Source organism: Desmodus rotundus, chromosome 7 (assembly GCF_022682495.2).
Source record: "Desmodus rotundus isolate HL8 chromosome 7, HLdesRot8A.1, whole genome shotgun sequence".
Lineage (NCBI taxonomy): Eukaryota > Metazoa > Chordata > Mammalia > Chiroptera > Phyllostomidae > Desmodus > Desmodus rotundus.
In genome coordinates this window covers 54,733,635-54,748,770 of record NC_071393.1, presented here as the reverse complement: position 1 = coordinate 54,748,770, position 15,136 = coordinate 54,733,635, and the positions used below count along the sequence as shown (strand labels likewise).

Here is a 15,136-nt window from a genome sequence, read left to right as displayed (position 1 = left end):
ATGAGTTTGTTTGTGGGTTTTTTTGCTTACTCCCTTCATTTGTTTTACCCAGCCCCCTAATCCCCCGCCCCTCGACAGCTCTCAGTCTGTTCTGTATCTATGAGTCTGTTTTGTTTGTTTACTATGTTCATTAGATTCCACATATAACTGAAATCATATGGCATTTGTCTCTCTCTGACTGGCTTATTTCACTTAGCATAATACTCTCCAGGTCCATCCATGCTGTCACAAAGGGTAAAATTTCCTTCTTTTTTATGGCTGAGTAGTATTCCATTGTGTAAATGTACTGCAGCTTAAATGAGTAAAATAAAAGATCAGCTTGGAACTTGTTGATTAGGAATGGCTTTTAAAAATCATTTCTCAAGCCCTAGTTTTACTCCAGGCTTTGAAATACATTTTCTCTGGAAATTCTCATGTAAACTCAAGATGGATATTGCTGTCCTTCTCTTACAGGTAGAGACTTTGAGATTCAGAGGCATTAAATAGCTCATTTAGATTCCACTGTTAGTAAGAGGTAGATGCGCCTGGAATCAAATTCAGTTTTGTCTGGTTGTAGCAACTGTTGGCTTAACATTTTCCACACTGGTTCACAATGAGCGTTTTTTTTTAAAAAATATACCCTCTCCTGCTCCTCACAATTTTTTCTCATTTAGAGGTTTTTTAACTTCTAATTTCTGCCAGGGACTTGAACAAATTGGTAGATGAATGGGCCTTTCATGATTTCACGTGGTGCCAAGTGAGGCTCTCCAGAGTCAGGTACCGAGCCCACCACCTTCCAGTCCTACAGCACTGGGTAGGTCTCTTTCCCTCCTCGGGCCTCAGTCTTACAAATCTGTGAAGTGGGGGTGACGGTAGTGCCCACCTCACGGCGTCTTCATGAGGCCCTGGAGCCAAACGACCTGTTGTGTGTAAGATACTAATAAAAGGTCCTGGCACGTGGTGAGTGCTGTGCGAAGGTTACTATTGTTTCAGCTAGAATCGTTCAGATGAGACAATTCACAGAGTCCTTTAATCTTGGGATACTAAGAAAGGAGTAAATACTTTTTAATGGTTTAAAAGATTCAACAGCAGAGGCTCACCATTTTTTTCATAAATATAGTAAAAATAGCTCACTTTTTTGGTGTTCTTCTTGTCTGAACGCAGCCAACTTGATCTAGACTAGGTCAATCATCATCGCTCTGTCCACTGGGAAATGTGAATCCTTTTGGGGGTGAACACGCACGTTCAGACACACATCCAGACAGCAAATGCCAACAGGAAATGAGCCGTTCAGGTCATTGGCTGAGCTACCCCCTGAGAACCCAGTACCATCTCTGTGATTGAAATGAGTCAACTCATCTGTAATTGAGACTCTGGTAGAGCAGCCTCATTCAAGCATGTGCCTGGTTTACACTTTTGGTTTAAATTTTCTATAAATTAGAAATGAGCTTCACAGTGATTTTGCTTGCTAAAAAGAAGTTGCTCTTCTCTTACCCTTGCCCTAAGTAAATTTATGTTTCTTATTAAGCATCTAGCCTCATCACAAATCCCCTTCCAAAAAAAATTAACAGAAAATAGTGAATGTGAAGGAGGAAGGACTTAGCATTTAGAGAATTTTACCTCAGTGTGAGGACTGTGGGGCTGCGGGGAACGCGCTTTCCCTTCACCTGGGTCCGATAATGTGCCTCTAGACGTGCTGTTTCTCGAGTTCAGTGTGGTGCTGTGAGAGAAACAGACACAGGAATGAGATATGGGTTCAAGTCCCAACTCTGCCACTAGTCAAGTCACTCACCTTCTTTGACTGTCAGTTTCCTCATCTGTAAAATGACCGTAATCAGCTTGGACTTGGAGTGACAACACAGCGTCTGCCTCCTGTTGTGTACGCCCTCTTCTCCCTTTTAGGCAAATAGTTTTTAATTTCAATTGGGTCTAAGATTATGGAATTCTCTAAAAAAACCCAACTATCCCTATGCTTTCAACTCTGTAAGGCAGAGACCATCTCTCGTTTCCTCCTGTATCGCTGTTCCCTGGTCCCATACCTGGTGCAAGAGGCTCTTCCTTTTATCCCTGCTGCACAAGATGGCCTTGCCAGAGGGCAACAGTAGTTAATTACCACCCCCCCCCCCCGTTTATATTTACCCAAACTACCTCTGCTGTAGGAGAGAAATAGATAGGAAAATCAGTGAAATAATGGGTATTCTTAACCTGCCATCAGAGTGTAGCTATTTGCAAGACTCAAATGTAAATTTAATATAATATAATTTTCAAATGCATGTTAACCAGCTGAGGGCTCTAGCAAATTATTTTTTACAAACCTCTAAGTGTACATTTGCATGCACTTTGACTATGCTTCTTAGTCTTTAAATAGATTGATGCTTTAGCAAGTGTAAACGTAGGGTTTTTTTCAAAGCACCTCATTAAGGAATTTTCAAAATGCAAATGCTTTGAGAGTGGGGAGTGCATTGCCAACTGGTGGTGACAGGCTACGAGCTGCTCCATTCTCTCCCACGTTGGATAACCAGGGTTTCTTCTGGAGGGTGAATCCTGGCTTCGCTCCAATCAAGAGCTTGCAGACTCAAAGAATATGTATTACATATGAGTATGGCAAGGGACACACCCAGGGGGAAACAATTAAGGGGGTGGTCTGCACAGAAGCCTGTGGACTGGGTCACCCTCAGTGGGTCCCTGGAGAGCTTGACGAGGAGTCAGAGGATGGTAATGGAAGAAGGGGGAGAAGGGGCCAATGAGGAAGCTAGTGGTGGAGAAGGTGCCGAGAGAGACTGAACAGATACGATGTATCAGCAGGAGTTTGGACAATAAAGGCATTAAAATATGGCCTCTCAACAGTTTGTAATCAGCCTATAGCAGTGAGCTGAATGTGCATCAAATGTGCTTTTTATGTAGTTTGATGGTGGCACTGGACTGTGTCATGAAGAAAATCTAATTTTTACAGTTATCTTCGACTCTCCAGGTAACCGAGAATATTAGAGAAACAAACAGTTAGGTCAAATTCTGAGAATAGAAACAAGATTGGGTGCAGACAGAATTCTGATACAGGCAGAACACATTTCAGGAGAAGGTCCAGAGTATTCCAACTCTCTATTTGTTGTAAAACTTGCAAAAAATGATGAAAATTACTTGAATTCAGTAGGCCAGTGCTTCGATAGGCTTTGTTTCTGCTGAAATTTTTTGTTGCAGTGATATTTGTCTTTTTTATTCCCAATACTGCACAGCAGTGTGCTTTAAACAGAGTGGGCACTTAATAATTATTTGTTAAAAGAATGAATGAGTGATCAATATTTATTGTGTTAGGACTTGATCTGTATTACAAAATAAAATTTTGTACCTCTCTTTATTTTCCGATGCTTACATCAACTGCATTTTCCTTCATTGTACCTCTCTCTATTTTCCGATGCTTACATCAACTGCATTTTCCTTCATTCATACCCCAAAGACTCTAGCAGAGCTTCTGAAAATGAGCATCAAATATTCATGTATGTGTTCACATGTGAATTCTCCAGCACATCACGTGGCTGGCTTGTTGTTTTGAGTGGCACGCACTTGGTATTTTTTTTTAAGATTTTATTTATTTTATTTTTAGATAGAGAGGGAGAGAGGGAGAGAAACATCAATGTGTGGTTGCCTCTTGTGCTCCCCCTACCCAGGACCTGGCCCGCAACACAAGCGTGTGCCCTGACTGGGAATTGAACCGGTGACCCTTCAGTTTGCAGGCTGGTGCTCAATCCACTGAGCCACACCAGCCATGGCCACTTACTTGGTCTTTCTAAGAAGAGTATCTCATGATATGGGGATCACTATACAGAGCCTGGATGACAGTACACAGTTAAAGGGTCTGGGAGAGGTAGAGGAATAGCAGGTGAGAAAAGTATCAAGAATCGGATGGACCCCAGTTTCACTTGCTTTCATGATTTCTGTTTATTCTCTTGTGACTACACACCTAAGCAAGAGAGGAGGAGGAGGAAAGTTAAGATCTCAAAAGGAGGAGTGCTTAGCTTTTTACTACAAGTTAAGAATAGTGATTGTCAGGTTTTATTGTGATTGATGAAACTCTTTAGCACTGGCAAGAGAAGAGTTGAGAAAATGTGCAACAAATGAAAATTGCTAAGGATGGGATATAATTCAGAGGAAACCCAGAACGATGCTTTGAAAGGACCTCTGTTTCCTCCACAGCAGACAGCCTCGGTATTTCTGGCTGGCTGGGCTATGAGGGGAGATCATCCAGAGTTTCACCGGGTCTCATGGTTTTTGCCTGATCTGCACCTCACAGAGTTCAGCTTACTGTGTAATTACGATCCTGTTAGGAAATCTGAAACACGGTGTTTAATACTCTTTGGCCAAGACTGATGTTTTTTATTAGGAGGTGCCCATGCATTCATATACACACACATTGTTTCGTTTGCTTGTTTTTTGGAAGAAGAGAAGATATGAATAGTTATATTTCAAATAACATCTTTTACTATTTGTCTTTTTGGATTTAACTGATTGTTTCCAAAATAATTTACTTCTTGACTTAATTTTCCCCAAACCAATTTATGTGTGCAGATATAACAACTCAAGTCCAAACTTAATAATATCTACTATTTAATAGTATAAGTACTATAAAATACTATATTCAACTCACAATTATCAATCTTCTAGACTCTGATATTCTGATGAGGTTCTGCAGATATAAGTTCATTAGATCAGCAAAGGCTATCTTAATTTTTCACAGAATATAATTATGAGAGTATCAAGAATTAGGACTTCAATGGTAATGGAAAAATACAGTAAAAATTAAAAGTGGGGAAACAAAGGGCAATTGATAGTAATAAAGTATAACTCTTTAATTAAAAAACTTAAAAGATGAAAAAAAACAATTAGGGACTCCATTTCTAACAGACTACCTGTATGAGAAAGGCCAAAACTAATTACTTGGCATGGATTCCTAGCATTTGGAACAAGTTGCGATATGAGAAATTTAGATTTTTCTAAAGGATGGGTGTGATTGTCCTATGTCACCTGGCACGGGAGGGGGGTTTTCAAAAGGAAACACTTGGGGTAGCTCCCAGGAACCTGGGAAACGTGACACGCCATCACGTGGGCCAAACAGACTCACACCCTGGTGTGGAGGGGCAGCCAAGCCCACCCCTGGCCGCCAGGTCCACCTCTCTGCTGCATCCCCCCTTGACCGACAGGAATGTGTTTCTGAGTGTTATTTGTCTGCCTTTCTCTTTACTGCTGTTCTCAATGCCACTTGTTTTCTTCTAATAATTATTTTGAGGCCAATCAATTGCTTGAGTTAAAGGTTTATGAATCTTCAACTATTATCTAGGAGAAAACTTAAAAACAAAATGTAGTTTCTGAGGAGCATGACTAAAGAAAATGAGCCTTCCCCTATTATCACTTCAGTCTCTGGATATCCTGTTAAGCATTAAAAATATTATTCAAAATTAATCAAAAGGCAAATCTGAAAGGAGAATAAGTATCACAGGCCATCTCCCTGAGTACAAATGTCGTATCCTGTCTTTACTCCTTTTGACCTCCAGGTGGAGCTGTTTACCTAGTCATGGACAGCAGGCACCCAGCCCCATTTCCTTGCCTTAGGTTCATAGCTGGGCTTTCCTTTTTTTCAAAATAATTTCCGTTTCTACAGATGTGTTCTTTTAAATGGTCAATAAATTTTTATAACCACTATTTGAAAAATTACAAGATTATTTTGATTTGTGCTTCCTAGCCAAGAATATTTCTTTATGTCTGGGACACACCCAGAGTAAAGGGTTTACTTTGTTCATTGGTTCCATCTTTTCTACTCTTGTGTCTGACAACCCAGGCTCAGCCACAAACATTTGGGGTGTCATTTGAACTCATCCAAGTCCCTTAAAACATTTCTGTGACTTAAAGATGGATTTCTAGTTCCGTTAAGTAAAGAATATCGTCTTTACAGAAGTGTTTTTATCCCCCAAAGGCAGGGAGTGTTCCTAGTAGACCTGACCTGATTTCTGGTGAGAGGAGCTTGTGAGATACCGGAAATGTTTTGATGGTGTTAGGTCACTTTTACAATGAGACCCTGGAGTCCAATCCAAATTTCTCAGAAAAGTGTTCCTAGCAAAGAAACTGAGAGGAAGTCACGGACAATTTCTTTCCATTTCGATAGGTTTTAGTGCCAGGAATACTGGAAAATTCATTCTACAGTGTGAGACTAGGATGGGAGTGCAGTGGTATCAATTTTACCAGCAGTGAGGTTGGGAATATTTAAGGTTGGCTTTAAAAAATAACCAACTAACATGCTTTTCTTGTCCTTTTCTCTCTGTTTTTATTTTTTATTTTTTTATCACAAGGGGTTTGTAAACAAGCTGGATGAATTCATTCAATGGTTAAATGAAGCCATGGAAACCACTGAGAATTGGGCACCCCCCAAAGCAGAGACGGACGGCCTGAAACTGTACCTGGAGACGCACTTGGTAGGCAAGACTGTGTTGCTTTTGCTGTTGGTAATGAAAGGATTTTAATGCCCTGCTTGTTTGTTTAGGGAGAGTATCAATTTTATTTATCAGAGGTCATTTTATGCTAATGAAACCAAGTTTTAATGGGTTAAACTGCAGCAGCTGAACATTTATAGGCATTTCAAGTAAAACTATGAAATCTAAATCCTCCATATTTCAAGATATTTTTCAAAACTTTTTCCAGAAAGTTATTATTTTTTAAAATACCTTAGAAAATTTTATTAGACCCTTCTCTCTGAAGCAATGATTGAAGGTTTTCCTTTTCTTAAAAAAAAATATAAATGAAAGACATAATTTTGATGACCATTCTAAGCTTTCTAGAATTCTTGTAAAATTAATGAACCTCTCATTATCAAGAGGGTCTACTTTATCAGTTCTACACTGGGTTATTTTAATAAAATATTTAAAGGAATGATCTCCATCATTTTTGAGGCTATGTGGGTTTTCAGCATATAATTAATACAACTGTCATTACACTTGTCCCTGTGCAGAGGGACCGCCGTGGAGGGGAAGTGGAAAACACTTGGATGGATATGCTTCTGAATACGTTAGAAGCAAGAATTATAGACTGGGGGACATTTGATGAACCTCATGAGGTTTTTACTGAATGCTTCAAATGGCCGATATCAATTATGAAGGGGTGGAAACCAAGGAGTGGAGTGTGATAAAGCATGAAGAAAAAGCACATTGTCATAGGAAATGAAAATTCAAGCTTTAAGGATCTCATCTTTATTCCTTTCACCAATAGCATAAAATTGACAAAGGTAATGAACACGAATCCTTGGGTACCCAACTGTGGGGCTGATTTTCTGCCCCTTTTACACACTCAGAATATGGATTGAATAAGCACTGTGTGAGAGTATGCGTGTTTGAGAGTTCACGGGATTTCAGGACTGCTCCCTCGTGTTAAGTGAGAGAGAGATGAGAGAGAAGGAGGAGAGAGGAGGTGAGAAAAGGTGGGTGGGGGGAGAGAGATGGAGAGAAGAGGAGAGAGAGAATAATTTTTTGGTGTTTGTGTTTTGCAGTGTTTTAAATCATTGCAAGAAAAACAGTCTCAAAATCCTGTTGCATGCGAACAGTCTTCTGCATGGGAAAGAATGACAAAACTGTGGGGTAGAGGATGAGTGCATTGCTTCCCTTTTTAGAGACCTTGGTTGATGGTGTGTAAAAATGCTAGTAACCTTAAACACCTCTCTTGTACATGGGTTTTTAAATACTGCCCTTAGTACTCAATTCCCTGTTGAGTAGAGCATTGATTTTTTTTAAAGAGGGCATTTCATAATAGCAAGATAAAGATATTCAGTGCTTTATAATGTAAATTGTATTAATTAGAATGTCAGCTCTTCACTGGCATTGTTCTGACAGAAATTCTAATCTGTGTTTAAACAGGAGTATATGAACTTTATTTCACATTAAGTGCGCTGTCTTAATTTCTCTTGATTTAATATTTTATGGAAAACACACATTTAGTTTTTGAGGTTCCAGAGGGCACGGGGACATAAAGAGTGCTTCAACTCTTTTTATTGAAAGCCAGGCTAAAAGAGTATGAACCGAGGTCTCTCTTCTCTTTGGGAGTTGAGTGACATGACCACTAATTACCAATGTCCTGTTCTCAAATCTATATCACAAATATATATTCATTTCTTAGCATCCCCGTGCTGTCCTCTTCCTCATTGTAGCCCAACACTGCCCACTAGAACTGCCTGCAATGATGGAATATTTTATATTGCGTTGTCCAGTATGGGAGCCGCTAACCACATGTATCTGCCGAGCACTTGAAATGTGGCTAGAGCAACTGAGGAAATGCGTTTTAAATTCTAATTAACTTACGTTTACATTAAATTGCCACACGTGACTTGTGACTACTGTGTTCTAGCCTTATAAATAGCGGAACTCTCTCCAGCTGACATAATGACTTGCAGACAGCCTCACTTGCCTCCTAGTGACATTGTCATCCGAGGTGAGGAAACTGTTATCCCCTTTGTTGTGGGTCTGTCCTTTAGACCCACAGCAGGGTCCTTCTCAAAGGTTTATCTCTTAAAGAATACACTTGTTTCTGCCTAAAGATCAACACTTTCTTGAACCAGTTTGCTCCATGCTCATGTCCGATCACATTGGTTTGAATAGAGATAACACAGCAACATCTTTATCTCCACTTTGCAAATAGTGCGGGGCTATGATATCCAGATCTGTTCACAGGATGCTGGGTCACAGTCTCAAATTTCACTTCTGCAATTATGAATAATACTGTCTAACAGTTACTGAAGACCTAGTGTGTGTGGATTCCATTGAGTGATTCTTAAAGACAATTACTGAGTCACTTGTTATATTCATGCCGTGCCTGTTACTCCAGATACAGCCTTTTTAAAAGCATCTTTAAACTCCGAGTTACTCTGTCTCCCTGAGGGCAATGTCCACATTGTCTTCTGATCAATATTGTCATTTATATTTTTTATTGCATTTCTTTACTGTGGTGCTGGGTTAATATTAAGTTGTTATTCTCAAAAGAAGGCAAAAAATACCTACCTTACCATAAAGGACGTATGTATACAACTAACCCTACAGATGTATATTCCTTACATCACCCCGCATAAGTCATCACTGCTTGTTACTGAGTAGGCAAAGAGTATTTGCAAGATTATTCAGCATGCAGAGGCAGGTAGCTACCTGAGTTCCTTTCAACATCTCTATAGATTCTGTAATTTAACATCAAATCAACAGACGTGCAAGCCCCTGAGTTCAGCATCTTCTCTGGTTTAATAATGTGTTAGAATAGTTGGCACCCTGCAATGTTTATTGGAAAGAAAAACACATGCAAAAACAATAACAAAAGTTGTACATTTATATTTTTCTACTTAATTCAATTATTTTCCATGATGGTAACCAAGGGTTTTTACCAACACAAATCAATTAAAGCTTCACAATACCTTTATGAGAGATGTGAAGGAGCTTTATTTTAACTGTAAGAAATACTGTGAAATTGCAATGATACATCAATGATTTTCCATGATAATTAATCATCTGCTTGCAACCTGGCTGCTCCTTTCAACAATACAATTCCTATCTTCCCAGAAAATGACACTTTCAGGAAAATGTCATTCTAGGAAGGTATTTTGTAACTATTGAATACATTGAACATTCCCTTTCTTTGCAAACCACTTTTTAAAACCACACTGCACACACATGTTCTTAGAGGGACTCCCTCCTCTCTCACCTCTGTCCACTTTTTAAAACACCTGTAGAGAGGTATAATTGACATAGAATAAATTATATCTATTTCAAGCATACCAGTTTACACGTTTCCACAAACTGACAAATGTACGGACCCATGAAAGCACCACCACAAGAAAGACAGTGAACAAATCCGTCACCTGCCAAAGCTTCCTCACGATCCTTGGTAATTCTTCCCTCCCTTCCTACCGGCCTCTCTCCCACCTCTGAGCAATCAGATCTGCTTTCTGTTACTAGTATTGAGTAGATTTACTTGTACTTTCTAGAATTTTACATAGATGGAATCAACCAATAGGTACTGTCTCTTTTGGGGGAAAAATCTGGTTTCTTTCATCCAGCACACTTATTTTGATGTTGTGTGTTTTAATTGTTCATTCATTTTTGTTGCTCAGTAATATTCTATTGCATAGATACACCACACTATGTGTATCTATTTACCTATTGATGGACATTTAAATTGTTTCCCTCACCACCATTTTTATTGGCTAAAGAAGCAAAATTCAGCAAAAGCTGCATTTGAGTAGAAGCATCATAAGTAGTTTTAGATATTTTTTTCCTTTATGAGAACTTAGACTTCAGAGTTACAAAGTAGCAGAACAGGAGAGCAACTTCTCCCTCTGCTCCTGAAGAGATAACTGATCTCCCAAGTAGTTTTTGTGCGCGCCCAACACACCAAATGGACACCACGTGCTATGCAATCTGCCGTGGGAAAACAAAACAAAACTTTTGTGTTTTTTTAAAAATTATAGCCAATTAGAGTGTCCAGTAGGAGAAACACAGGTCAAACTGACACCAGAGAGCTGTGTGAGAATTAGGAAAAAGACCAAGCTCAGGGCTCGGCTTAAACTTGGGAGGTAATTTGCATGGGTCATGCTGGGCAACCATTAACCAGCCTCAGAAATATGCTTGGAAAGACAACATTCTTAACTCAGTTTGATAAGTGAGAAAACATGGGGAAAATGGTGACAAGTTCATGTATCTTAAGCACCTATGAGTGCCAGGCGGTTATTAGGTGCTAGGAATACATGATGGATGAGTTAGGCTTCTTTCTTCCGGGGATTTCCAGTCTAAGGACGATGACCAGAGATTAAATGTAGTCATCTGTAGACCCATAAATGATGAACGCAATGCAATTTTGAGCAGTAACTTTCTTGTAGGATAGGCAAAGTACTGTTCACAGTACAGAGAAGAGTTTCACTGGTTCTTCCTGGAGGGTAGGGAAGGCTCCAGGAGGTATATGATGGACACCTCACAGGGCATGTATGATTGGTTGGGTAGACAGGGAAGGAGAGGAGATGGGAGGAGCTTTTGTGGGTGTGCTGAGCCATCTGGTGTGGCTGAGACTGAGTTGGAGTTTTGCAGGTTGGGACTGGGTGGTAAAGGAGATTGTCTTTTTAACGGACTGACCTGTTCTTTGGGGAAATGGAGACTCCTTGAAGGTTTGACTTGATTTTAAAACAGGAGAGTGTCATGGACCAACCCCCGACCCCATAGGGGCAGGGTCACGCTGGTACAGGTTAACCGAGTGAAGCCGTGGCTCAAATGAGAGAGTAAGTCGGCGTCACAGACGGTGGTGTGAGTGTATAGTGTTTGAAGGGTCAGGCAATATGTTATGAGTTCCTTTAAAAGTATTTTTGACTAACTAATGTATGGATATAACACAATATTCTAAGGGTAAATAAGGGAAGGGAGTATAAAAACATAGAAAGTCAAAAGTAAACCTCCTACCTTTATCCCCTGAGTGACTCATTCTCTTCCCTTCAGGCAGCCACTGTTCCTTCTTTATGAGCTTTCAGAGTTATTTCAGGTATTTGAAAGCAAATGCATATATGTACTTAACTTTGTTCCCTTAACCCACATTATCAATAACTCAAAATCAGTATAGAGCTCCACCACCCCTTGGAATGGCTGCTCAGTGTTCCGCGTGTGAGTGTGCCGCGGCTTGTTTAAGCAGTCCTTTGTTGGGAAGAACTTAGGTTGCATGCGCTCTCTTTCAGTTATAAACAGTGCTTCCGTGACTATCCTTGGATATTCACATCACCTGGCATAGTATAGGTATATCCTTAGGATAAATATGCTACATGTGAAATTTCTGGGTGAAAGATTTATACATTTAAAATTTTCGTGTATTGCCAAGTTGAGCCTGATAGAGGTTGTACCAGTGTGTACTCAGCAACTCATGAGAATGCGTGTTTCTCCACTCCCTTGCTGTTGGAGAATGCTATCCCATTGGTTGAGATTTGTTCTTTTGATAGTTACCAATGGCATCTCATTGTAGTTTAGTTTGTATTTCTTATATTTTAAGTGGAGTTGAGCTCCTCTTCACATTCCTAGGAGGCATTTGTATTTCTTTCCTGAGAATCACCCGCTCATATTCTTCGTGGCCTGTTTTTCTGTTGGGTCATTGGCCTTTTGCTTCAGGATTTATGGGAGCTTTTTATATATTAAGGAGATGAGTCACTTCTCTGTTATGTGAATAGAAAATGTTTTTTAAAAGAAACTGTTTTGAGGATTTGGTTCTTAAAGAACACAGAAATCTCAGTAGTTAGAGGAATCTTGGGTCAGGCGGACCTGAAGCCCAGGCTGAGAGGCGTGCAACAGGCCTCTGCCGCTGGCAGCAGCATGTCTGCATTCCAGTTCTGCAAAGACCAGCATGTTCTAAGGCAGGGGTGTCAAACTCATTTTTACTGGGGGCCACATCAGCCTCGCAGTTGCCTTCAAAGGCATGTTATGTTAGGATGGTGTAAATGTAACTACTCCTTAACAGTTAAGTGAGAGCTCAGTGCTGCTGCCGGGTAGAAACAAGGTGCCGTGTGGATGAAACAAGGTGGAGGGCCGGATTCGGCCTGCGGGCCTTGTGTTTGCCACCTGCGCTCTAAGGAGTTTGCTGACTAGTCACGAGTGGAACAAACCTACGGGCAGGGAGGCTGTGTTGAATGAGTGGATTAAATGATGTCTGAAAGATGAAAGAAGTAGAGAGAATGTGGGCCAGGGGTAAGTGGGAGGTAGGTAAGAAGAGAGTAGAGGATGTGGATTAGAGAGAGAGAGATGGACTGGAGAGCCACATCAACAGTTCTCTTTTTGATGCACTCTCTTGTCTAGTCAGAAATCTCATTACCACCTTCTGCTTCATCTTCCCGGGTCTCCTCTCAGGCTGCTAACGTCCTTGAGAATAGCACAGGAAGACCTCTGCCCCACAGCTGACAGATCTGACCAAGACTCGAACGTATCGAAGGCTGTGGAAATTGGCCGAAAGCTTCTCTGTGTGTGGAGTGGGACGGATGCTCCAGGGCTATTCTCGGAGTGTGTGAAAGTAGGGAATAGGAATGTGACAAGCAGTGTTTGCGTAAAAAAGAGGGAGCAGGTGTTACCAGAGCTTAGTGACCATCAGGGCCATGTGCTGACGGTAGAGCAAACTTTGTCTTTCACACAACTGCTGTAATTATGGGACTCTAGTTCAAGAAAAACATTCAGTTATACTCACCGGAAAAAATTCAAACTGTATAAAAGAGCATAAAATTCAAAGTGAAAAGCTTACCCTCCCTTGGGTAACCAACATAAACCGTTTGTTCTATATCCTTTTGGACCTTTTGATGTAAAAGTGCACATTTTTAAAGGATTTTAAATTCACATTATATATACTGTTCAATGACTTGTTTTTGTATCTAAACACATCTCAGATATCCTTCTGTTAGTGCATGAAAATCACTGCACATTTTAGCAGCTTCTCAATATTTTACTGTGTAGCTGTATCATAGTTTATTCAACCATTCTTATGATGATGGCCATTTAAGCTGCCTCCTTAGTTACACTTTTGCAAATAGCACAGCGGTGGGCATTCAGGTTAGTTGATTACGGGTTCCTTCCCGGTACCATCAGTGTCTTGTCTGCAGTAGCCACTCAAAGCTCACGTGTAATGACAGTCTGTCTTACTCTAGCGACAGCTTTTGCTACAGGTCTTAAAAAGTGTTTGTGTGTGTACATAATTTTGAATTTGTGTTTATAGGGGTGGCTTTTATTTTCTTTATTGTTTTCTTTCCTTTTTAACCTTTTAAAAATTTGTTTATTAAATTTTTAATGTTATTATATTATTTTCCCAGTTTTTTCCCCTTTGACCTCCTCCACCCAGCCCACCCCCCTCTCCGACAATCAATCCCCATACTGCTGTTCATGAGGGTAGCTTTTAAAGCCCACCTTCTAGAACTTTGTTGTTCATTTTAGGATTGGCACCTGCAATTTGAGGTGACTACCACAAGGGGGCAACAAAAGCACCAAAATCCTGTAGACAGTGCTTACAGTCTTGGTACCCTTGAAGGTCTGAAATTTTTCCTCTATTGTGTCATCACCCTAAGTAGAAGTTCTTCAAATACATTCAGCTGCTTTTCTTTTGCTTACCCTCCTATCTCCACCTCTGCTCCATGTTTCATTTCCTTTTTTCTTTTTAAAAAATTAATTAATTAATTTGATTTAATCCTTATTGTATATTTTTCCATTACCATTTAGTCCCCTTATACCCCCTCTACCCAGCAATCACCACACTGTTGTCCATGTCCATGAGTCCTTTTTCCTTTTTGCTTGATCCCTCCACCCCCTAACCTCCCCCGCCCACAAGCTGTCATCCTGCTCTCCATCTGTGCGTCTGTCCCCATTTGCCTTGTTAGTTCAGTTTGTTCATTAGATTCCACATATGAGTGAAATCATGTGGTATTTGTCTTTCTCTGACTGGCTTATTTCACTTAGTGTGATGTTCTTCAGGTCCATCCACAAAGGGTAAAAGTCACAAAGGGTCAAAGTTTCTTCTTTTTTATGGCAAGTTAAGCCCTGCCTGGTGTGGCTTAGTGGATTGAGTACCAGCCTGCAAACCGAAAGGTCGCCAGTTTGATTCCCATTTGGGAGGGTGTGAGAGGCAACCAATGGATGTTTCTCTCCCTCTCTTCCTCCTCTCTCTAAAAAAAATTTTTTTTTCCATCACCATTTATTTCCCTATACCAGAGGTAGCAAACACAAGGCCAGAGTGCCAAATCTGGCCCTCCAACTCGTTTTATCTGGCCTGGAATCTTGTTTCTAACCAGTGGTAGTTCTGAGCTCTTTGCCCCTAGTTAAGGAGTAGTTACATTTACACAGTCCTAAAATTACATTCGGCCCTTTGAAGGCAACCACAAGGCTGATAGGGACAAAGGAGTTTGACACCTCTACTATACCCTCTTCTGCCTCCACTCAGTCCCTCTACCCCTGGCAATTACCTCACTGTTGTCCGTGTCCATGAGTGCTTTCTCTTTTCTTTTTCCATTTTTGCTCAGTCCCTCTACCTTCCTCCCCAACCCTTTCCAGACCTGTCATCCTTCTCTCTATGAGTCTGTCTCTGTTTTGCTTGTTAGTTCAGTTTGTTCATTAGATTCCACATATGAGTAAAATCGTATGGT

The 15,136-nt window shown here is 40.4% G+C and overlaps 1 protein-coding gene across 3 annotated transcripts in view; it reads left to right on the top strand.

Annotated features, from left to right (window-relative positions):
• The window catches only part of AKAP6 (A-kinase anchoring protein 6), a 476,021-nt gene that overhangs the window by 222,621 nt on the left and 238,264 nt on the right, over window positions 1-15,136 (top strand). For all 3 annotated transcript variants that reach the window (XM_045188183.3, XM_045188177.3, XM_053928192.2), the window contains exon 5: window positions 6,318-6,440. In XM_045188183.3, the coding sequence (XP_045044118.2) occupies window positions 6,318-6,440 (123 nt within the window). The remainder of the gene's footprint in view (window positions 1-6,317; window positions 6,441-15,136) is intronic.